The 25,067-nt window shown below is 39.7% G+C and overlaps 1 protein-coding gene across 2 annotated transcripts in view; it reads right to left on the minus strand.

Moving 5' to 3' along the window:
- Positions 1–1,508: 1,508 nt before the first annotated feature.
- The window catches only part of iffo2b (intermediate filament family orphan 2b), a 34,713-nt gene continuing 11,154 nt past the window's right edge, over positions 1,509–25,067 (minus strand). The window contains exons 2-8 of one of the 2 annotated variants that reach the window (XM_085406783.1): positions 8,219–8,279; positions 6,206–6,301; positions 5,143–5,313; positions 4,129–4,277; positions 3,519–3,714; positions 3,278–3,376; positions 1,509–2,185 (exon numbers count right to left, since the gene is read on the minus strand). In XM_085406783.1, coding sequence (XP_085262909.1) covers positions 1,952–2,185; positions 3,278–3,376; positions 3,519–3,714; positions 4,129–4,277; positions 5,143–5,313; positions 6,206–6,301; positions 8,219–8,279 — 1,006 coding nt within the window. In that variant the 3' untranslated portion in view covers positions 1,509–1,951. The remainder of the gene's footprint in view (positions 2,186–3,277; positions 3,377–3,518; positions 3,715–4,128; positions 4,278–5,142; positions 5,314–6,205; positions 6,302–8,218; positions 8,280–25,067) is intronic. The other variant, XM_085406784.1, reaches the window with a different exon arrangement.

A 25,067-nucleotide genomic window follows, 5' to 3' on the forward strand; every position in this document is an offset into this window, starting at 1 on the left:
CCCCACTCTTGTCTGATATAGTCAATTTGTTTTAGTATGGGTGTTGTGTTGTGGTAAATAAATGACCCGAAAACATATGGAACTAGTTTAAAAACAGCTGAATATGGCAACATAACTTTGCAGTTAACCCAGAACGATTAAAAACGGTGAAAAAGACACTTTCTTTCTGCCGCGAATACATTTTACAGAGACACTGTCTTGATTAAAAACATTGCGCATTGTCTGCATTGCAGCTTTTTAAAATTCAAAATATAATGTTATTTAAAAAAAGACCCAGAGCTCCTTTTACCCCCACAAGCATGCTAAAACAACAAAAGGCCAGTATTTTAACGTTCTGTTTCTGTAAAACTTCAAAATAGAAGTAGCACTTGATCTTTGATCTAGCAAACCGTACATACACTATCATACAAAGAGGTGATAAAAAGATCACTTCTGTCCCCATGCGTCAGTCAGCTTGTGAGTGCGAGACATCTTAATCTGTTGCAGAAAGACAACTACAAAATAAAACAAACACAGAAAAGGCCTCTGGGGTTTACGATCACATGCCTACAGCCCTCTATGCAAGGTCTGATGTTTCTAGCCCCAATACAGGAGAGACAAAGCAGGATGTGCAACCTGACTACAGGACAGCATGAAATAGTCTACAATCAGGAGTATAACCGAAATCACATGTAACAACAAAAACTTCTTCCTACTAAAGCACATGAATGAACTGAATGTATACGTGTTAGACGTATGTGAAAGCGAAGCGCTTTTATGACGTGACCTTTGGTTTTAACTTGTTCGGCTTTGATTACACTGATGATTCATTTTACTCGATAACTTTTAATAGAACTTCTGGATGTGATCCAATTTTAAATGACCCGCCTTAATGTGCACAAAGTGCGCAGGACAGAAACAACGTCTCCTAAACAAAGTAAATCTGAACAGCTTCAGCAGCATAACATCTAACAAATGCTTACAGTGCTTATTGCCATGAATGAAGGTGTCACAAGATGCTGTTCCAGTTTGTTTTACTACTGATGTTGAGGAAAAAAATAAACAACAACAAACCTCTGATACTAAGATTATTTTTATACATAAACACAAGTTCTTAAACTGATATATAGAAAAACACCTGCTTTATTTAAAAGGCTAGTGGTCTTAAGAAAAACAAGGAAGGGTGAAAGCCAGTCCAAACAATAAGGCCAGCTAAATTGCATAGAACTTGAATAGTGCACTGATGCATCAAAAGGCTGTGCTCCTTTCCTCTGTCAGCTTTGGCAAACCCTGCAGAGTTCCCTCAGAAACCAACAGAAAACCCAACACAATTTGTCTCCACTTCTTTTTGTCTCCCCAGCAGAAGACACTTAAATTCCCCAAAACCCCAGTTTAATTTGGATTGCAAGTAGCCCAGCTGGGCTCAAATAATAATATAAAATGTTCAAATTAAGAAGACCCAACATTTTGGAATCTAAAATAAATATTCAAAAATGTAAAAGGTGGATATATTTTTGGTGAATAATGTATTCGTTCTCGACTAAACAAGGAGCACAATATGTACTGTTGTCAATTCCTTTAGAAATAAAGGATCGTAATAGGGTAGAAAAAAACTTCTCGGCCCATTTAAAATATTTCTTCTTCTTATCCCAAAAATGATTTAAAGCTCTGGACGAGGATCCAGCGAGGCAGCAGTGAGGAAGAGAGCACAGCATGGTTTCTTTACGCACTCATTATCTCTTTGTCAAGCAAAGACGTTCCCCCCACCACCACCACTTTCTAAACAACAGAAATAGTATAAAAGCACCAGTTCTGGGTCTGCACCAGTGAGGACGACCGAGAGAACTTTAATTACTAGGTCAAACGGGCCCAGATTTAGATTGGTCCGCCTTTCTAGCCGGGCCTTTAAATCCTGTGATAACCAGGGGCGGGGAGACAAGTGGAGATGGGACAAAGCCCAGCAATGCAGTCATCAACTAACGGCGACTTCAGCTTCTGCGTCCTTGTCCGAAATCTCATCCTGGATCTCGTCTGTGTTCCCTGAGTCGCTGCTGGCCACAGAGCTGACAGAGGGAGAGTTCCTTCCGCCTTTAATCATCCGTCGACAGGTCTCCATCTGAACGTCAAGGCCTCTCTTCATGCTGCACATCTCCATGTACTCATGCAGATGTCTGTTCATGTCACTCTTTGCTGTGGCCAGTTCCATCTGAAAGCATAAAAAACAAGATTCAACACAGAGAAGAAAGAAGTAGAGTAAGGACGAGGCCAAACTAAATGTTTATAGGTGGGTAGAAACCTCTTGAATCATCACCTTGGATTAGCATGTTAAGATGCTAAACCTTGCTAATGACTGTAAAAACAAAGCTGAACTCTCTGGAAATACAATTAAAAATGTCACATTTTCTACTGTTGATGGGGGCAATAAGAAACAGCTACTGCAGTTCGTTCTAAGGCAGGTCCAATTCCAAAGAAGAATGACTTGAAATAATAAAATTAATCAAATCAAAAACTTAGCAAAGTTTATATGTCTTCACCTCATTTGGTCTCAATCAGTCATAACATGCAAGAGCATAAGTTTATAATTGTCTGGTAGCTAAATAAATCAAAGCCAAAGGAATCTTTGCACTTTACTTATCAGGCATGACATTTATGCCTGATAAGGCATGAATCAGCCTTATTCCAAGAATGAATCAGAACTGGGCTGATTCATTCTCTGGGAACCCTGATTGTGCAGATGTGGTGTGTTGCAGTTTTTTTTATCACATTTTAGACATTTTTTATGTATTTGTAACCTTTCAGTGTCTCATTTAAAGGTAATTTAAGAGAAATTTAGCCACATTTGACTTATTTTGTATCTCTCTTGATTGTTGCCTGCTACCATTTGGTCTAACATACAAAATAAGGCTCCTTTGAGTCACGCTGTCTCTTTCTGGGATATAAATTTAGATCACCACCCAGTGTAAGGTTCATGCAACAGCTGCCCTAAATTAACAGTATTGCTTATTAATAAAATATATTTGAATGTTTCTGTAATGGTTAATCTATTAATGGTTACTGGTTAGGATGTACAAGTTCTTGAAATTAAATGCCATTTTAATGCTAAATTATTATAAATTTTTCTTAATCCTTGAATTTTCCAATTTATTCTTTTAGAAAAACAAGGATAAGAAAAAAAACCTCATTATTATTTTTTGATTAAGATGCCAAATTACAGTTTTTTCCTTTCATTCCTGAGGAGAAAAAATGTTTTAGTGGTTGAATGAGCATGTGTTGTGTGGTCGCTGGTAGGTCCGCCTACCTCGATCTGGCCGATGGTCTCCTGGTACTCCTGCTCTCTGGTCTTAAATAGTGACTCTGTTTCGTCAATGAGGCTGCCAAGGCTTCCATCCTGGGAGTCCTTAGAGAGCACAGACAGAAACCTCATTCATCATGCATGAGTAAATGTCTTATACAGCAGCCACAGCAATGATCTATACTGTGAATTGCATGACTTTAAAAACCCCATGCTGTCAAATCATCTAAATGCACACAGGACTCACTGGATCCGCAGCTTCGCTGGTGCCCTCACGGGGGCAGGTGCTCGTCGGCGCCGCGAGGGTGTATGGCATGTTGTAGTTCGCGAAGTCTTCCCACAGCAAGAGAGTCTCCTCGTTTTCCTCCCACGTCAGACTGTCGCAGTCGTCGTCGATTTCGAACGTCTCACGCCTGGCAACAAAGGAGTTATCTGAACAATGTCTGTGTAGGACAAGGTCAGAGAATGGAAAGGAAAAGAAAGAGAAAGATGGAGGAAAGCATAAAAGCCAACATATTCAGCAAAGGTCATTGGAAACAAAAGAAGTGCTCTTAGGGTAGCCAAAAAAGGGAAGTAGAAGGAACACAGAAGTAGCAAAGGAAAGAGGCAGAAACTGTAATGTTTCTTAAATATTCTAAGTGTTGGTGGTAAATAAATGGCCATATATTTATATCTGTTGTGTTCTGCTGAAGGAGCACACTGACTGTTAGCTGCAAAACTGTGAACACCAGAGGGAGATGAAGGAACATGCCAGAAACTATACTGGCATGCTGAAGGTGCAGAGCTCATTTAATTTGATTCAAAACAAAATACCAGTTTTACTTTTGGTGCATGTATCCATGAAAAGTGTCGCTTACAGCTGGTTAAGCATGCGTTTCATTTCATCCGTGATGTTGAGAGACCCGGGGACCTCCTCCTCTGAAGTACTTGGCTCGGCATCCATCTCTGAATTCTCCTCATCGGACACGGCTTTGCGTTCTTTTCTCTTGCAGCAGGCCATGGCACCCTGAAAAACACAAAGACCGTTTGCATCTACAGAGAACCTAATATATCTCATTAAGCATAATAATGGCAATTTAGAGCACGCAGAAGTCTGTCAAATACTGAGCAAAAGGCCTCATTTTCAGTCATGAGCCTGCACTCATCAGAAGCCAGAAAGACGCAGTGCAAGACATGTATGCTTAAAGTTAATATACAGCTAATAAAATAACGTAGAAATTCATATTTTATAAAAAAAAAAACTACAGAACAGACTGTGTTTTTCTGCACATGTGCATGTATCTCTTGTTCGCATGCATTTTACAAACATGCATAAATGTTTTACGCTGACAGCAGGCTTCATAAACTCATCTACAGATCAATATTTATTGGCATATAAAAATTGTAAATTGACAAATTTCATTAAAGGTAGGATCGTATATAACATGTGGTACATGAGAAGTCACCAGCTTGGTTCACGGAGGATTTATTCTTGGGCTTCAGCCAGCAATGTCGGCGCAATGTGATAACCTTGTGTGCAGCGAAAAGTTGGCAGGTCAGCATTTCATCTTTTGTTTATGTGTGTCTGTGTGTGTGCGCGTGCATTCTGTACATAAGTCTTCTCCATGTCTATTTTTACGTGTTTGCATGAGAGCATATTTGCGAACATGCAGCTATGGACCGATGCCCATTTAGGGCGGGGGGTGTCATTCAGTGCATGATCAGCTGAGAAGGAAAGTAACAGTCACCACACAGCGAGCACCTGGCAGATTTCATCTCATCAGTGCCGAATTTCTCCTTCACAATACAATTTAGCTTCTTCCTGCATTTACTATCGGCTCATCTAAGAAACTGGGAGAGAGCAAATGAATCCGGGGCAGATGGACACTTGCCTTCTCAGGAAGCGACCTTGCGGGACTAACGTTGAACATTTTTGACATGTCCTCTGAGTTGCGTTGCTGAGCCACATCGCACAGTTTGGCCGTGATGTCAATCCGCCTGCAGATGTCCATGTCCACCCTCCTGGCTTTCTCCTGAATCTTGGAGTCCAGGTCAGACATTTGCTGTATGAGGACAGAGAGCGGCTCTTTAGATGACGTTCATACCGTCGTGATTATCAGCTGGTGTTAAATTGCGTCCCACATTTCCATGCCGACTCTACCCACACCAACATAACACTGTCATTTTTATCTGAATTATTCATCTCAACAAGCACTTGCAAAATAATGTTAGTGCATTCATCTATGTGCAGTTCAAAAACTATACTTTGGCCTATTTATTATCTAATAAAAAATATGCAAATTCTGGTCTGATAAGTATGCAGAGGCAGACATGGAGCATGGAAATATGGATTTTTTTTCTGAGCAATTATATCCAGAGGCACAAATACAGACTGTCTAACCATTGTAAGGCTTTAACTAATCTATGCCTCCTAAAACATCCTCTACTTCTGCATCACTTACCCTTCTCTTAATGCAAATAACAGGGAGTAATGTAAAGCACACAAAAAGAGACAAAGAATTGAAAATCCATGAAACAGAAGCAGGCTAAACAACAGTATTTTACAAAACAAAAACAGCATGTGCATATATTTATCCCCAAGCAATTGCGAGCTGTGACGTGCCCCCCTGCAGTTTATCACAAGTGAACTGTATATCAGTCTGAGCAGACTTGCCAGGGAACAATACAGTGCTGCACAGAACAGGAAGTGCTCTGGATCTACAGCTGCTGTCTGAGCTATTTCAGGAATATTGTCTTGGATGATTTATAGTATTTTATATATCACAGATATATATATAAATTTTATACCTGTATGCTACAGGAGGGGTCATGCAGGGAAGTAACTGTCAATGTTGTCAACTCTTGAACACTAACCTGATTTATTTAAGTTTGGGAGCCAACACAGTGAAAGGAAAACTGATAATGACTTCACCCTGGTGCTAAACGAACACTTACGTCACTCATGAGACTCTTGAAGACCACAAGTTCAGCCTTCAGTCTGTCCACTTTCTCATTAAGATCATCCTGAACCTCTGCTGCCTCCTGGGCGCTCTGAAAAGGATGTCACAGAGAAGAAAGCAAGACCAGGAGGTTTATATTTGCATGATCAAACATTTGCTTTCACTTGAGGCTATTTGCATTTTAGGATATTGACCACAGTGTATAAGGACAGGAAACTAGATAAACTGACTAACAATTTAAGAACCTTATTTACTCAGATAAAGGGACTGACACCATTCTCCTGCCTACAGCCAGCTTACTGGCTCAAAAAGAATCCATGAATTTACTGTACCTACAAGCACCACAAAGTTGTTATTTTATCCGGGCCTTTATGTGCTGTACTACTATTTCCCAGTCTCATCCTCACTGTATATTTTCAGGTAGAGCACAAGAAGCACACAGTGTGGGAGTAGGATAATTTTTATTTTTCATCTATCTCTCAGCAAACAAATAAATAACAGTATTTTCCAAAATGTCAACCCATCCATTTAAACTCTGCACTGGTAGTTATACCTGTTTTTGAACATTACGTTCACTACTCGTATAGTATTTTCTTAAAATCTCACAAACCCACAAAGATGACTATTTAGCAAGTAGAACTGAAAGGCTAACAGTTAAGCCCGCCTTGGTTTAATTCACCACCAGAGGAGTACCAGCTTTTGTTTCTGTGTAGCATACAGCCCTCTGGCTCTGGGCCCTGAATATAAATGGTGCTTTTGCACAGAATTTACTGCCTTTGCAGAAATCCCCACCTCTTATGCATACAGCGACATCAGCCTGTGTGCTCTAAAAGGTTAAAGCCCCTAGAGGGATACCACTCCACCTCTCTATCTGGGATTTTGCTGACCCAGAATCTAAGACATACACGGATGCTGTCCCAGATCGATTTGCGCAAAAGCCGAAAAAAGCAATGGATGCCAGCTGGTTGAGACACTAACAGTAGCTGGGACTGTGTGTGTTGCAGTGTCAATAGAGCCTCAAGGTGTGACACTTTAAATTGATTTTACCTCTACATGTATGTTAATGGAAAATTGTATTTAGTAGTCAGTATAATCTTTTAGTGATATAAGTTTGCATATGGTAGAATACTGCATGTAGTTATTTGTATTAGGAAATATTCAACCATGTATACTAGGAGGCATATAATTAATTGTGTGTGATCTTTAACAGGCTGCAAAGGCTTGGTGTGTATTCCACACTAGAATGCACACCCACATCCTGGGAGCACGAGAGAGGTCATACCTTCTCTTATTGTTTTATGGTAGGATTAACGTAGTTACGTCTGTTTTAGTCTAAGTGCTTTAACTGCTTGACTTCCTCACCAATGTTATCTAGGGTGAGGGAGGTCTACCCTCTTCCTGACCAAGGATGTGCCTTTTATGACCCTTTGATCAGCAGGACACACACACACACACACACACACACACACACACACACACACACACTGAAGTATAAATAAAGACCGGGGCAGTTTCTTAGTGCGAGTCTCAGTTTGGAGGCTGCCCTTGCTAGCAAGAAGTTCTGTGTGTTTCTCTTCTCTGAGTCTTTACTGAAGAAGTGTTTTAGAATATTTTCCCTAACAATGTATTCCTTTCAACTCCTCTGAGCAGAAACATAATGGTGGACTGTTGGTGATATCTGACGTTCGTATCTATATCAAGGCCAGCAGGCTCTTCTTGATGGGTTTGTAATCAGGTTTTTCTAATCTGACAACCAATCAAGCATCCTCCTGGTTATAGCTGCTTCTAGTCCAGCTGTGCTCACACAGCATAACACTGTATGTTTATGGATGTGTTGTATAGCAGTTTTGCAAATGCAAATGCATGCATGCACATGCCATTTTCCAGATTATTTTATATATTCCCGTCTGCATGTACTAAATTGTCCTTACCAAGCCATCAAATAGCTGTGCATCAGTATGTTAGTAGAATATATGTTATTGTTTGTGTGTTCTTAGTGTTTCCCAACCTGCTGCAGGGATGTCACCGTTGACTCCAGCTGCTCTCGTTTGGACAGCTCCTCCTCCCATCTGCAACACAGAGCACAGAGGTGGGTCAGTTACCGTCGGCCTGTCCCCAGGGGCCCAGCAGACAGTGTAATGGTACTTTTGTGGAGTTAATACTCCCATCTCTGATTACAAAACGTCCTTGACAGACTGGGACCACACCCACAACCCACACACCATCCCACCACCCCATTTTTCGATCTTTTGTCTCCTTCTTCTTTAAACAGTGTCTTTACAACCACGCTGCTTCAATGAAGACAATAAGGAAGAACTGAGTCCCATCCTTCTACAAACACTGCTCGTGAATAGTCTTTGAAACATGACTGACATGCCACCATGCTTCAGTCCTGTCCCAAGTCAATCCCAAGTTTGTGAAGTCAGAAATGTGTTTTAATGTTTCTAATGTTTGGTCATTATACATTTGAAGACACTTATCAACACTTACTGAAATTCCAAAATGTATTAAAGATAAGCTGGGCTGAATTCACACCAAACAATCTAGGCCGATAAGTCACGCTTGTGCTTAGGAGAAAAAAATATGATGTTTAGCAGACATAAAAGAACATTTTGCTCAATAACAACCTCATGGTCAAATTATTTTCCACCTGTCTGCTATTAATGACTTTGCAGCATTCAGTGCCAATAAACCTACAAATGGTGACTCTACCATCACACCAACTGCCACTGCCATCTATAGAGTCACACCACCAGTGCTGCTAAAAATAAACCACCAGACCCCCCCTGTTAGCTGAAAGCTATGATTAGCAATGCAGGTCTTTCCTCCCTTCCTCTGTCTCTCTCGTCATATAACTCTTCCGCACCATGGCAGCTCTGTATAAACAAAATCAGGAGCCTGCTCAATTTGCAGTATGAAGCTATTGCACACAAAGCACAGGAGGCTCAGGCTACTGCGTCGGTCAGTTCAGCGTCCTACTAATACCCACTGTTCTTGTGCCCCAGGATGAGAGACAGCAGATATGCTGAGTCACAGATGCTTTCCAAAAGCCACTCAGAATGAACAAGACACTCATTCAGGAATATGAAGTAGCTGCACAGTATGAGACACTGTGGGCCACAGAGGAGGATAAAAACAGGAGGGGATTTCTGTGAGGTTGTGCGAGAGACCGAATAAGCCAGTGGGAAGAGCGGTGTAAGCAGCACATGCCTAACCATACATGTTTACTGTAAGAGAGAAAGCTGACATGGGATGAACACTGCTTCATTGTGGGTTAGATCATCTATAGCCTTCACAATGGAGAAGCACACCACAGCCAAAAGTCAGAACATGCGTCACTAGAGATTCACTTTTCCAACAAAATAGGCCTTGTTTCCATTCAGGATCCAGTGAACGTACACTGTCTAATTAGAGAGAAGTATTCCCTGGCAGGGCGTGCCAGCATGCTTCGTGATTGAAGCCTTGTTGTTCTAAAAAATGCTGGCAGTGGTGTTTACTGTGTCCACAACACTCTGCCCGTCTGCAGCAGAACTCTGGCTAAGGTCAGTGAGGTTCACAACTGCATCACATCCTCTGCAGACACAACAGCACCTGCATTACGCGCTGTCTTACTTGTGTTGTCACTTCCTGAATGCACACTAGAACCTTTTCATTCAGACTGTTGGTGAAATAATGGGAATATAGGATTCCCTTGATTTATAGGAGTAAATCAAGGAAATACATTTTTCAAAGCTATATATCACCTATCAAAGTTGCTTCCACATTATTTGGAGCCATTACAAATCACCGGTCCATAAAAGTACACCTCACCGACCTCAGACACCATCATTGTAAGCTTCTAGATAAAAATGGCTAACCCAAACAAAGCTGACATTCCAGCAAAGTTACTTCATCTGACCCGTCTGCCATAGCCGTGGCTCTGCTTTTCATGTTCCTTTGGCATGACTTAATCAAGATGAACACCGGGAGTCTCCTTACAAGGACAAAGACAGCAGGAGGATTAGAGTCTGTGTCAGCTCATGCACATCTGTTTACTGCCCGACACAGGCTCTGAATCACCACCTAATAAATTAAAAGGTATGCTGTTACAGATATGTTTATTCTGCTGAGAACGTCAGCTTGAATTTTAGCAATATATCAAAGAGATTTCATTTCTGTCATATTCTGACATCTGAGATTTGCCAGTATTATTCTGATTTTAGGACCATTCTTTGGACATATATATATATATATATATATATATATATATATATATATATATATATATATATATATATATATCCAGGTAGGTAGGTAGGTAGGTAGATAGATAGATAGATAGATAGATAGATAGATAGATAGATAGATAGATAGATAGATAGATAGATAGATAGATAGATAGATAGTAGGGGTGCAACGATACACAAAATTCAGGTTCGGTACTTTGGTGTCACGGTTCGATATTTTTTCGATACAAAAAAAATGTTCATGCCTTTTTAATTTGTCATTTATTAAAATTGTAAATATATAGTTTAACTCAAAAGTACAGTTTTTAAATTTAATGTTGCTGAAACAAAAGTAATTAAAAAAAATAAATATATCTCAGGGCTCTCAAAATTTCAAAATCCCTGGTAGCCCTTTGGGCAGGGACTCTTCAGTTTTTGGTAAGGCAAGGCAAGGCAAGGCAAGGCAAGTTTATTTGTATAGCACAATTCAACAACAAGGTGATTCAAAGTGCTTTACAGAGACATTAGAAACAAGAACAAATAAAAAGCATGATTTAAAATTGATTAAAACAAGCCCAAAATAAATTTAAGTAGCCCGAATAAAAAAGAGAGCAATTTTTTGATTGATGTTTTGTTTCCTTTACAATATTATACATTCAAGTATAATATTGTAAAGGAAACAAAACATTAGTCAAAAAATTGTTGAAAAACAAATTACAACATTGTATAAAAAATTACAATCATCAACTCAAATACTTGGTTCTAATTGAACAGAAATTTCTATGAACTTGTAAGAACTGTGTAGGACATGAATCAGTCTGTGTCAGATCCTGAATTTGAAATTTCCACTGAAGTCACGGGTGAGAGACAAGTGGAACCAAGATCTAGGCCATTTGCTTTTTGAAGTTTGCAAAGACGGCTAAATTTTGCCAGTGGTAGTTCACTCTTTGCAACATAGTACGCTGTTCTAAACAGATTTTTCAGGTTTATTTTTAGTATGTTATTTGCAATTGGTGTTTGTTCTGGGAAAGATATAGCAGACTGAGCAATAATGCATTTCTTGCATTTCTCATGGGTTCTAATGGGGGCCTTTCTTAAAATGACTGGTCCCAGTAACAAAGGCGCTTGTCGACTCAGAAATCGAGAGAAAACCAACAACACACCCGGCAGAACATTATGTTATTTACACGGGTGCACATAAGTGGTCCGCATGTGCGCATTCGCTGTCAAAATAAAAGACGCGCACCAGATAAGAAGTTGCAACGCGCGTTTGCGTCCATATAAAAAGCACTGTTTTTGTCCGCTAGAGTGGGATTTTCACGGCACATTCCGCACCACATCTCTGTGCGTTCATCATTTGTTTGAAGCCAGCTCACCCCCTGCAACCACTTTTCCGAGAATACGCGCTTCTTTTGTGGTTCGGACTCCTTCTGACATTTGTTTGGAGGTAGAGGAACACCAACTAATTGCTTAAAGGAGCTTCTTCGACATCTTTAAGAGTTCTAAACAAATGTCTGTCCTCCTCCAGAAAATCTTATGTATGCAAACACGCGTTGCAACTTCATATCTTGTGCGCGTTTTTTTTTTGACAGCGAATGCGCAGCTGCGGACCACTTATGTGCAGCCCCGGTTATATAGCTCGTCATATTGCAGCCACAGAAATTCTTTTGTCCATGAAACCATAAAGCTGCACTTTCTTTTTGCCTTATAGTCTGATTTGTCATAACTTCTCCGTTTTGTGGTAAGCTTTTCTTTGGCTGTCACTTCTTCACCCTGACCTGTCTCATTTGGCTCAGCAGAACTAAAATATATATATCCTGCTGCTTTTACACACACACACATAACGGTCAGCGATTCTCTGCGCGATCAACCTCTCACATGTTTAAGCTTGCTGCGGGAGATTTCACTTGTCATGTTTGCATAGTAAGCTAACGATTGATAAGACGATGTCAGAGGAATTGGTGCGCAAATTATCATCACTCACCAATCAGTGCTGTCGCTCTCTATACACAGTTCGCGCGATTGCAAAGTGAAAGCAAAAAACGAGCGCAAATTCAAACGCGATTTCAATATGTCACATATTGACAGTGGCTCATCGATGCCAATGACATAATTACCCAGCTACATTTCCGAAAGAATGCAAAAGCATTGACATATATTTTCCTTCCTACAATAGCCCGACGGGCAGGGCAGAGATAGATTTTGGTAGCCCGACTGGAAAAATCGCTAGCCCCAGGACGTCGGGCTAGCGATTTTGCGAGCCCTGTATCTGATTGAGGAATCACTCATCTTTGGAAAAGAGAGTTTATTACAGAGAAATGGCTCTTTCCAAAATAAAAGCTATACTATACGCTTCTTCTGGGCTATATTCTCAGTAGCATATTTTAGCAGGTCAGGGCTGTTCGGGGTTCTGTTTGTACAGTTATGTTTTGTTTATGTTGCCATAGTGACGGGTGACGCCCTCTCGCTGCGACGGTGTGTCCTTCCGGGGTCAGAGGGCGCCCTGTGTGTTGTTGTTGCTATGCGGTTGCCGCGCTGAGCAGTTAGCTAGCGGCAGTGTTCTTCTGCAGATGTCAATAAACGGCTGTGCTGCTTGGCTAGCTCACGGGAAGCAAGACCAAACGACACCTCCGTCTCCTCCTTGTCTGAGCTTGCCACATTGGTGTCAGAAGTGGGATGATGGTGGCACCCCATGTTCTGACCCGAGTGACTTTTCTCCCGCCGGTCGTGACCGGCCGGTGCGCCAAAAGAAGGCACCTGGACATTTGCAGGACTTTGTGTGGGGTAATGGGGTCGTTGGGGACGACTGACGCCTTAGGTGGGGGCTATGTAGCGGGTCAGGGCTGTTCGGGATTCTGTTTGTACAGTTATGTTTTGTTTATGTTGCCATAGTGACGGGTGACGCCCTCTCGCTGCGACGGTGTGTACTTCCGGGGTCAGAGGGCGCCCTGTGTGTTGTTGTTGTTGCTGTGCGGTTGTCGCGCTGAGCAGTTAGCTAGCGGCAGTGTTCTTCTGCAGATGTCAATAAACGGCTGTGTTCCCTGGCTAGCTCACGGGAAGCAAGACCAAACGACACCTCCGTCTCCACCTTCTCTGAGCTCGCCACAATATTAAACATATCAGGTCCCCATAAGGAGAATCATGTGCTAACGGCTGTCTAAATGACTCGGATAAAGTTTGTAGCATGCTTGTTGTTTTTGTCTGCTTCCACTTGTCTTTGCACTAGGATGATGTTGGCGTAAATGTGCAGTCATATTCGTTGTGTTCCCACTAGTGCTGTCAGCGTTAATCTCGTTGAAATGACGTTAACGCCACAACACGGCAAATCTCCGTTAACGAGCTACCCCTGATCGCCCCGTGCGTGAGGCTAGACGGCCAACACGTTAACGAGCTAACTGCGCTAACACACTAGTTCCCACCCATGTAATTGACCATTGCGTGGCACATCCAACATACTGTTTTACTTTAGTCCATGACTTGCTTACCTTCAGGGTCATACGTCACATGAAAACCAAAATAATTCCAAACGCCAGATCTGAATGAGGGTGGGGGAGGTTCAATTTGCCATTTTGCAAGGAGAGCTTAACTTCTGTCTCGCTAGCTTGCCCTGTGCTCTTCCTTCTGATGATGCTGTCTAGGGCTGCTCGATTATGGCAAAAATGATAATCACGATTATTTTCACTGAAATTGAGATCACGATTATTTGACGATATTTATTTAACCCTTTAAGACCTACTATAGAACCAAGTCCACCAGAGCTTATATTATTTTTTTTACATGCTGTAGTGCCATTTGTGGGAGCATTTCAAGTTGCTATACATCAATACAACTGTTATATTTTAATAATATGTATGCATTAAGTCCATAGTAATTACATAAATTGCAAAAAAGTGCAATAAACTACAAAAAAAATTGAAAATCGCTTTTGTTTTGTTTACATATATTTCTACTTGGAGAAATTTAAGAGGTTTATCCCTCAAAACTTTAAATACAATAAAGTTGCAAAAAATAGTTTACAACAACAGGAAATTTATTTTGAGTGTCTTCATAGTTTTATTTTGGAGATACAGCAATTTTTATATACTGCAGGAAAAACAAAAAACAATCCTATGATGCAAATTTGCAAAGAAAACAGCATGTGCATCATTTCACTGTGGGAAGTGTTACGAACAGCTGATAGGAACGGCAAAGTGTGTTTCTGGAATATTATGTTTTTGTTCCTGCAAGCGCTTTTTATGCAATTTTTGCAAAGCTATATGTGGAACGAGACCGAGGACAAGCTGATGGCATCAGATGTAAGTACAACTCCTCCGGTTTCATATGCAAAACAAATTATTGCGCTAGCTTACACGGTTCAGGTTCTACAGGGATTTAAAAATAGTTACGCAAAACGGAGCGTGCTGCCCTGACCGGCTTTAAAGGGTTAACAATGACTTTAAAAAAATAATATAAAATAGTGTGCAACACCACTGAAGTTTTTTTTTTTTAAACTCTCTTTTCAACCAACGGCAGTCACTCTCCAAATAACTTCTGCTTAGCTTTCCGAGCTTCCCTCGGGTCCTCTTAATCAGCGGTCTCCAACCTTTTTTGCACCACGGACCGGTTTATGCCCGACAATATTTTCACGGACCGGCCTTTAAGGTGTCGCGGATAAATTAGGGAGGGGCTAATAATCGGCTCAGTCATTTTTAATGATCGTTGAAAGCCCAGATCGTAATCGTGATTAAAATTCGATTAATTGAGCAGCCCTAATGCTGTCTGTGTTGGCTCAGTGGATCTGCACTCGACAGTGCAGCCTAGGCGGAGTAGTCAAACGCAGATTCACTGAGCGCTCAACACAGACAGCATCGTCAGAAGGAAAGTTGATAAAATAAATTACAAATTTTGTATTGTTCGATACATATGCGTACCGAACCGAAAGCACTGTATCGAACGGTTCAATATCGATACGAGTATCGTTGCACCCCTAATAGATAGATAGATAGATAGATAGATAGATAGATAGATCTATATCTATCTATATCTATAATGTGAGAGTAGAAAATATTTTCTGCATGCAAGTTTCACTTCGCTTAGCCATTAAAAGCACTCTACACTGGTGCTTTGGCATCAGTGTCAAGAGTTTAATTATGTTAAGTAAGATTTCATTCAGTCCAAAGATGTGCAGTGGGGTGAATGCCCATATGGGTGAATGTGGGTGGGAATCTGAGTGTGAATGGTTGTTTGTCTCTATATGTTAGCCCTGTGACAGACTGGTGACCAGTCCTGGGTGTACCCTGCCTCTCGTCCTATGGTAGCTGGCATAGCCTCCAGCTCCCCCGCAACCCTGCAAAGGATCAGTAGAAGAGAATGAATGGATGGATGGAAGATTTCATTCTATCTAATCTAATAACATAGAGTAATATAAATCAGCACTACATGCTTTTTGCACTGGAGTAGAACATTTTTAAAAAGTTGCTTGATTCTTCGTGATTCATGTAAATCAGTGATTTAAGAGAATACTGCAGTGTGGTACTGAAAGAGGAACCTGAAGTGTATCACATCAAACAGACATTTCTCATATGTTTGTCTGTTGAACAACAGCTTGCCAAATAACCCTCCCTGCCTTGTGTGGTGTGTCTGGGAGTTACATTTGCACGCAAATTGCCTCAGTGTTTTCCCACTACAGCGCCCGAGGACACGAAGCATGCACCCATCCAAGTCTTGATCCGCACCTGATTCTTTGTAACAATAGTGCTCAAGGTGATAGTTTTATGCCACTCGTAGTGATTTACTGGTGAAACTGTCAGAGTGAAAATAATTGGAGGTGACTATCCAAAGATTATTATCTTAATGATTAAATGTTCATCAGAAAGGTCCTAAACACTTATGCAACAGGCGGTAACTATTAAAGAGAGCATGGAATATGCAGTAAACACCAAAGAGAGCATAGGGAAAACTTTGAGGTGTGGTTGCATATCATACCACAAAGCCTCCGTCGTTCATCGCAAATAAAGTTTTAGTTCAGCCAACACCCTGTTTCAAGTATGTGATATACTGGAAAGTGTTTGTGTGTGGAAGCTTTAAGAAACCAGGCAACAAATTACAGACTCAAGCACCAATTCTACATATTAGAGCAGATTAAAATCCTGCTATTCAGAATATTTTTCTGAAGTCAAAAGCGGCTTGCTCTTTTGTTTCATAATCTTTCTTCTATGTTAGGTCTATATATCACTTGAAAACTGGTATATATAAGAGGGAGACTTCGAAATTAGTAAAAATGTGTTTCTCAAAGATGCAACACATAGAAATGCGCCAGTGATTTACAAAAAGATATGTTGGTCTGACTGAATTCCTGTATGTTTAGCACAATATTATCTAAAACAATTAAGTAATTGAATTGTGAAAACTATAAATCACATTCCTTCTTTATTAATAAAGTTTAAATGTATAAGGGCACAAATCAGTGTCTGCTTTCTCAACTAACTCCGCAAAGGGGAACCTTAGGCGAAACTCTATTAAGAGATTTTAATGGCACAGTGACAATAAATTCTCACGCGAGCGGAGAGAGAAAAGCAGGAAGCCCTGCATGATAACAGAGTGAGGGATCAATACATGGGACTACGTGCAGGACAAACACTTAGCCATTTAGTTGAGCTGCTTGTATGAAATGAGGCCGCTGACAGCTTTGATAAATCATGTCTAAACGTCCTGAGTACTTGTGATTCCTCCGGTGGACAGCTAGAGGTGTCTATGCGATGTCTTCTAGATGACACAACCATTCGCCATTTTCATTAACATTGAATCAGCAGGCTAGTGTCTCTACATTACTCCCCCCCCCCCGAAAATTGCCCTGACAGGATCAGCTTCCTGGGAAGACATGACTATATCGCAGTTATGCAAAATAGAGAGAACAATGTGATCTTCGTTACTCTGTCACTGGGATCATCGACTAAGTTTGGTGATACTCTGTAATCTATAGCTTCCCCAGACTCCACTGAGAGACATATGTGGGGTGCAAATGAAGCAGTTGCATGAAATGGATCAGGGCCAGCACGTAAAGCAGCTCAGAGGCCCACTGACGACAAGACACCACTGCAAGGTTGAGGTGCGTTTCATTTCTGTGTTCCAATTAACCACCTTCCTCTCTGACCTCAGTACATGTCAATAACACACACACACGCTTATTTGTCTTCTACTGTCATGTAAGCTGTGCACAGAGAGGCCCGTTGCTCACTGACTGGTGATTTTTCTGTTTCTGTGTCTTAAATATAGCCCTCCTAACCCAGACAGGGCACAGAAACCAGCAGGAGCCACCAGTGTTGCTAAGTGACCACAGATGAACATGCTTATGTTTTACAGGAAACACAGCATGTTTCAGTTCTTTTGATTTCTCAGAATCTTTTTTTCATAAGAGGGGTTTTGTTGTTTTCACTTTTTTTGTCACTGATTTTTTTTAATTACATGTTGTGATGGATTATCTTCTCCTCCTCCTTGAATATGTTTATATTTTTTTATAGGTAAGATTTAAAAAAATGTAAAAGTTCTAGTTTTCCACTTGTTGTCCTTGCAGGGACTATTTAATTTATTAAAGTGAATCACAGTTACAGCCCTGACAGAGGACGAAGACTCTACATCCATGATGTTGTCTTAAGCAGTGCTCTGTGCTCAAAAACAATGCCTGCTAACCTGACGATGATGCTAACAATACTGACGCTAGCATGCTGAGCTGGTATAACATACAGTGTTTCCATGCTAAGATTTTTAATTAGTACTCAATGCAAGCTATAAGATGAGCCTGAGAGGACTGTAGTTATTAAATTAGCTGAACATTTTTAAAACCCTGAGGACCACAAATCTATGTACCAAATGTAAACGCTGGTTTATTAAAAACTAACTGACAAATAAAATCCTACAACACATATTTAATAATAATCAGCTACAAAAGCACATGGATGAATGGATGAACGATTCAAATGATTTGGGTAGGTACCCCTCATGAATCCAAAAGACATCAGATGGTGTCTTGTGGTGTCTGATCATGTAGGGTCTGATGCAGGGACACTGGTAGCAGATATTTTTGGTCCCATGGGTTTTGGTGTGGGATTGCTGGATTGAAAGGTTACATGTTTGGAGATCTGTCTTGGGGTATTTGTCATGTTCCTTGAGCAGGGGCGTGGGAGCAGTGGGTTTCTTCTGCTTGGTTTAGATGATTTAGATGATTCTTACGCTATTTTTGTGAGCACTACGAAGTTTTTGGACATATAGTACCTCTCACTGAGATAAGCACATTTCTCTGAGTTTATTCAACTTCAAATTATGTTAATCGTCTGGCAATGATAATTTTAACACTCCATTTTCTTTTAGTACAGTTGTTTATTTTAAGTTAAATATCTTCCGGTCTGTCTGGGAATACAAAAACAGACAAAAGACAATGATGAAGCCGAAATCCACCTAAAAAATAAATAGAAACAACCTTTATGCCAAATTGGTCTTAAATGTACTTTGGAGAGAGTGAGAGGTCTGAATGATCACACCAAATTAGGGCTGCAGCTAGGGCTGCTCGATTATGGCAAAAATGATAATCACGATTATTTTCACTGAAATTGAGATCTCGATTATTTGACGATATTTAACCCTTTAAGACCTACTATAGAACCAAGTCCGCCAGAGCTTATATTATTTTTTTACATGTTGTAGTGCCATTTATGGGAGCATTTCAAGTTGCTATACAACTGTTATAGCCCATATTTTAATAATATGTATGAATTAAGTCCATAGTAACTACATTAATTGCAAAAAAGTGCAATAAACTACAAAAAAAAATTGAAAATCGTTTTTGTTTGTTTTTTTACATATATATATTTCTACTTGGAGAAATTTAAGAGGTTTATCCCTCAAAACTTTAAATACAAAAAAGTTGCAAAAAATAGTTTACAACAACAGGAAACTTATTTTGAGTGTGTTCATAGTTTTATTTTGGAGATACAGCAATTTTTATATACTGCAGGAAAAACAAAAAAACAATCCTATGATGCAAATTTTCAAAGAAAACAGCAGGTGCATCAAAATAAACTATTTCCAGCAGTGCAATTCGAGTTCTAAGCATCCCAGCAACTATTCAGAAAAGTCAAACATGACCAGTATAGGCCTTTAAGGCCTACAAGTAAAAAAAACTACATTTCCGCGAAAATGACGTCACTTCCGGTTTCGGCCAGGAAATGGCGGACATGTGATAGTTCGCGCTGACGCCTGTTTCACTGTGGGAAGTGTTACGAACAGCTGATCGGATCAGCGAAGCGTGTTTCTGGAATATTATGTTTTTGTTCCTGCAAGCGCTTTTTATGCAGTTTTTGTAAAGCTTTATGTGGAAGGAAACTGTGACTGAGGACAAGCTGATGGCATAAGATGTAAGTACAACTCCTCTGGTTTCATATGCAAAACAAATTATTGCGCTAGCTTACACGGCTCAGGTTCTACAGGGATTTAAAAATAGTTACACAAAACGGAGCGTGCTGCTCTGACGGCTTTAAAGGGTTAACAATGACTTTAAAAAATAATATAAAATAGTGTGCAACACCACTGAAGTTTTTTTTACCTCTCTTTTCAACCAAAGGCAGTCACTCTCCTCTCCAAATAACTTCTGCTTAGCTTTCCGAGCTTCCCTCGGGTCCTCTTAATCAGCGGTCTCCAACCTTTTTTGCACCACGGACCGGTTTATGCCCGACAATATTTTCACGGACCGGCCTTTAAGGTGTCGCGGATAAACGAGGGAGGGGCTAATAATCGGCTCAGTCATTTTTAATGATCGTTGAAAGCCCAGATCGTAATCGTGATTAAAATTCGATTAATTGAGCAGCCCTAGCTGCAGCTACTGATTATTTTAGTAATCAAGTAATCCATCAATTATTCCATTGATTATTTGTGTAACAGGATAAGAAATACCTTTGTCTTGTTAATAAGCAATAATAAATATTCAAAAGAGAACAAAAACACCGTTCTTTCAAAATCTAAAAATCTAAAATAGACTAAGGCATAAATGTACCTTTACTCTGTCTTCTTGAAAAGCTTTCTGACATAAACAGGAGGCACGTATTTGTGCTGCTGAAAACAGATGACATGATGGTCTAGATGTTAATAATTAATATAAATAATAATTCAGTGTTCCACCTACTAACCCTCAGGTCCGTGGCTCAGAGTTTAATGGCCCATGTACATTTTATTGGCTTGTATAAAAAAGCTTTTATTTCTATATTTTTGAAACATTTATGCAGTTGAATTAATGCAATATTTTATAGTATTTCACTTTCAATCTGAAAAATGTTACAAGAGCCTTGAAGTTAATATGGTCTAGTGCAGTGGTCCCCAACCCCCGGGCCTCGGACCGGTACTGGTCCGTGAGTCGTTTGGTACCGGGCCGCGAGAGTTGAGGCTCAGGTGTGAAATGTATGGTTTTCAGGGTTTTTATCGGTTTTCAGCGCTATTTTGTTATCATTTTTATCGTTAACTCGGTTTTCCTGGGTCTTTTCACGTGTTATGAATAAATGTTTTTTTTTTCGGTACCGGTACTAGTTTTATTTTGTTGTATTTATCCGCGACACCTTAAAGGCCGGGCATAAACCGGTCCGTGGCGCAAAAAAGGTTGGGAACCGCTGGTCTAGTACACCCGATGGCCCCCTTTAGATTCACCCCTGTTTGCTGCTGGTATCACCTCCATGGAAAATAGGACGGCCAGCGTCAGCCTTCAGCAGTCTGTATGATTTAACCAGTCTGCTATGACACTGGTTCATCTGCATATTTTCACACAACTTCTGGAGACTTACTGCAGATTTTATTCGCACGCTGCTCCTAAATACTTTTTTTATTGCAGGTCTGTTTTTAGTCGCAAATGTGGGTGAAACGCTCACGTTTACATTGTTCTTTACATCGCGTGCATCAAACGAAACATCGAATCAAAGAATTTGTATTGAGAACTTTTTATAATCAAATTATTTGAAATACTCAATGAGTCATTGCAGCCCTTCACCAAATTCGTATGTATTTATTATTATTAGTTTATTAGCTAAGATTATTCATGGCATTATCTAATACACACATGTGCTTGGATGGGGAAATCCAAACCAGTTATTTACTTTGCACAGTTACACATCATCACATGGTGTCTACGCACACACGTCTGTTATCTGGTAACCACAGTGCATGTGGCATCTAACATTTCAACACTTGTCTTTTTATCTTCTCTTATTTTATTTTATTATCTTGAATGCGTTGACATTTTTTTATTAAAAAAAAATTTTCATTTCAATTTTAGTACTTTTTTTTTGGTCACAGTATATTTACACTATATTGAAATATCACTACAGCAACATTTTAACATTAATTTACATTAACTGGTAAAGAAATTCACACATAACACACGTAACATTTCATCCACTATTTAATTAACTGATGCTGAAATATGTTTAGGCATTAACACGCTGCAGTTCTGTACTTGCAGACGTTTAATAAAGCATTTTTTTATTACACCGAGACTAGTCCAGAGATGTAGTACTTCTTTGGAAAAGGACTGGGAAAACAAATAACATTTAGGATTAGAGGTTAGGTACTGGAAAATATAATTAGCGAGTTTGATGGATGTTCTGCCTAAAACCAGACATCTGAGTCTTAGTTTAAATTCCTACAAAAGCAGTGAGCATCGTCATAAGCAAGCATGGTTAAAGCTTCTATAAGCTTTGTTTACGTCAGGGCAGTTTCACGGCTCATATAGCTGCTGCATGTCTTTACTCGGTGGACCAGCTTTTTCAAGATGAACTTGTTGCACCACAACAGGGCACCATGTAGCTTGTGCATAGCTCATGTTCCTGGGTTTTGTTTTTCTTGGATACTTAAAGTAATTTCCACTGATCAAAGCATCTATTTGAATAGAAGGCTTGGTGCAACTCCACTTGTCCTCCCTTCACATTAATGGACTGAAAGATAATTGGGAGCAAGTGTTGTAACATGTCTGACCTGTGCCCAAGCCTTGCTGCACTGGCTTTTCCAAGGTGTAAACTTGACTTGTTTGCACTAAGCACATGTATTATCTAACTGCTTAACTCTCAAAGCCAGTCAAGGGCCCCTTTTCCTTGCCCTGAGGCATACTACAGGAGAACAACCAATATAATGGGCGTTCACAGGTAATTATCAGCAGATTCCAACTCTTTGACCCAAGTTCACCCTGAAAAAATGAATAACTGCTGTAAAAGCGAGGTGTTTATGAAGGCAGTGATTTTATGAACTGCATGGACTTGCAAAGGTGTTGCCACTGTGAAAACACCCCAACTTAATAGTTTGTTTATGCTTACAATAGTTGGCAGTTAAATGTCTGGCGGAAAGACCGAAGAGTTTCCATGAGTAACAGTTTCATAATTACTGACATGAACCTGAAAGTGAAATTTTTACAGTGAAGTCGATTATTTTTTTCTTAATTGTTCTTATGCAATTCATTGGCCGCATTAATGTTTTTCTTCTCAGAACTCAAAAGAGGAAAGAATACAAGGATTCATCTGCCTGCGTATCATATTTGTGCAGTATGCAGGAGAGGGAGCGACAAAGCATTGTGACAGAAAATCAGTTTCCCCTGCAGTCTCCATAATCCACACTGCAAACTGACCCCACCCCACATCCTACAAAGAACACTACTCTACTGTTAAGTTGTTATGTTCCCACTGATTTATTCTTGCCCTATTATAGTGCTCTCATAATAGCTCTGGGCTCCTGTCTATTGACTTAACAGACACAAAGATGTTTCGTTGCACAAGAACTGTAAAGACTTAACTGGTAAAAACATCTCATTAAATCCATGTCCTAACAGTTTTATAACTTTGGGAAGGGGGGGGGGGTTCTGCTGTGCAAATGATGTGGATTTGTTAGAATCACTGCAAGTGCATAAGACCACAATCAACAGCTTACAAGTCTGGGCCATGTTTGGGTGGAGTACACAGGGAGTGACATCCCATCAAAGAAATAAAGAAGATCAAGATATTCACTTCTGGCACAAATCCTCACTGGCCAGGGTGTGTACAGTGAAATTATGTGACACATAATAGAACTATGAGACAAACATCGTATTGTACGTCTGTGTACATACACCTGTTTCACGATCACTGTCATATTTCAATTAAATCAGTTGCAACAATCTGAATCTAACGGCCTACAGTTCATGACACTGTTTCATAATGCACTGATGCAGTTTATAATGGATGTAAATGATACACCACTTTCATTAAAGGAACTTTAAAAGCATACAACACTGACAGCATGTAGCACCTATGTTACAGTTTAACATCTCAATGTGTGCTCTATCCGCTCTACCTCCTGAATTACAGCTGCCCTGGTATTTTATTAGAAACACACTTCAATGTTAAAAGTAATTTGCTGATTTTCTTCATTTTTCTATCCCTGTAAACTGGCTACCTTTTTACTTGGGTTGCTGCACTGATGTGTCAAATATAATCACAACTTCTGAATGACATAAACCAGCATGACTTATTCAAGAAAAAAAAATGAAAAGATCAATCACTAATAAACTATGGTTTTCATGTATTATATAAAGTGTTTCCATGAAGAAACACAAAGACATAAGAAATAAAAGAACATTCACTTGAACACTTGGCCTCTGACCTTGAGGTCGAGATCAATGAGATTCAAATTCTTCTAAGATTTTTTTGTAGATATACCTATGGTATCAATTTAAAGCTCCTACGTCGCTTTCTTCTTGAGCTATCGCATTCACAAACGTAGGTGTCCATGCCGCTCGCCCGCACAGCGGGGTGATGACTATACTCCATCAGCCTTTCATGGCTGATGGAGTATAGTCAAAGTACAAAAAAATCAAAGGCTAGGTGTATGACCTAGTTTAAAATAGCAATAGCATAATGTACTTGTGTACCAAAATAACCTGAGAAAGGAATACCCACTGCTACTTCAATGGAAAGTCCAACAAAGGAAACAAAGAACAAAAACCAGGAATTGAAAATAAGTAAAGAGAGACACAAAGAGTCTGTTAGCTGTGGGGAGCCAAAGCAAGAATAATGTATTCAGTGTCTCTCTACAAGTGGTCAGTCACCAGAAGCAAATTACAGCTATGGTTTGATAAAACACTGCTTAATACGTTGATTAGAACTGTTTTGGATTATTTAAAAGTTAAATATGGTGAGGTTGACAGCAAAATTTAGATTTCTACATCTCATTCGAAATAAAGTGGACTTACATCGCAATAATAAAGTAAGTAAGGAAATAAAATTTATTTATATTGTGCATTAAAAACCAAAGAGCTTTACAATAAAAACGGTTAAAAAAAAAGTTCATTAAGGGTTCTCTGAGTGAGTGTGTGTTTTCAAGTTTCATAAATTCAATTTTTATATTTTAAATTTTAAAATGATTTGAAAAGTAAGTAAATAATTCCTGAGACTGTAACTTTAACTCCATGTAGCTATTGTTTTCATTCACTTTCTTCACATTTTTACAAATTTCAAATGTTTGCCAAGTAGATTTCAGTTATTTTGTTGTAATCTGAATATGCAGTCCTGACTATGGTTAATTCGTTACTAACCAACCCTGCTCAAAATCTACAGAAATGAAATTGTTAGGCACTGCCTCAACCCACAAAGGGTTCCTCAATCTTTGCAAAGT

This window comes from Rhamphochromis longiceps, linkage group LG5, assembly GCF_057381845.1.
Source record: "Rhamphochromis longiceps isolate RC_006_pf linkage group LG5, R_longiceps_female_GT1.1, whole genome shotgun sequence".
Lineage (NCBI taxonomy): Eukaryota > Metazoa > Chordata > Actinopteri > Cichliformes > Cichlidae > Rhamphochromis > Rhamphochromis longiceps.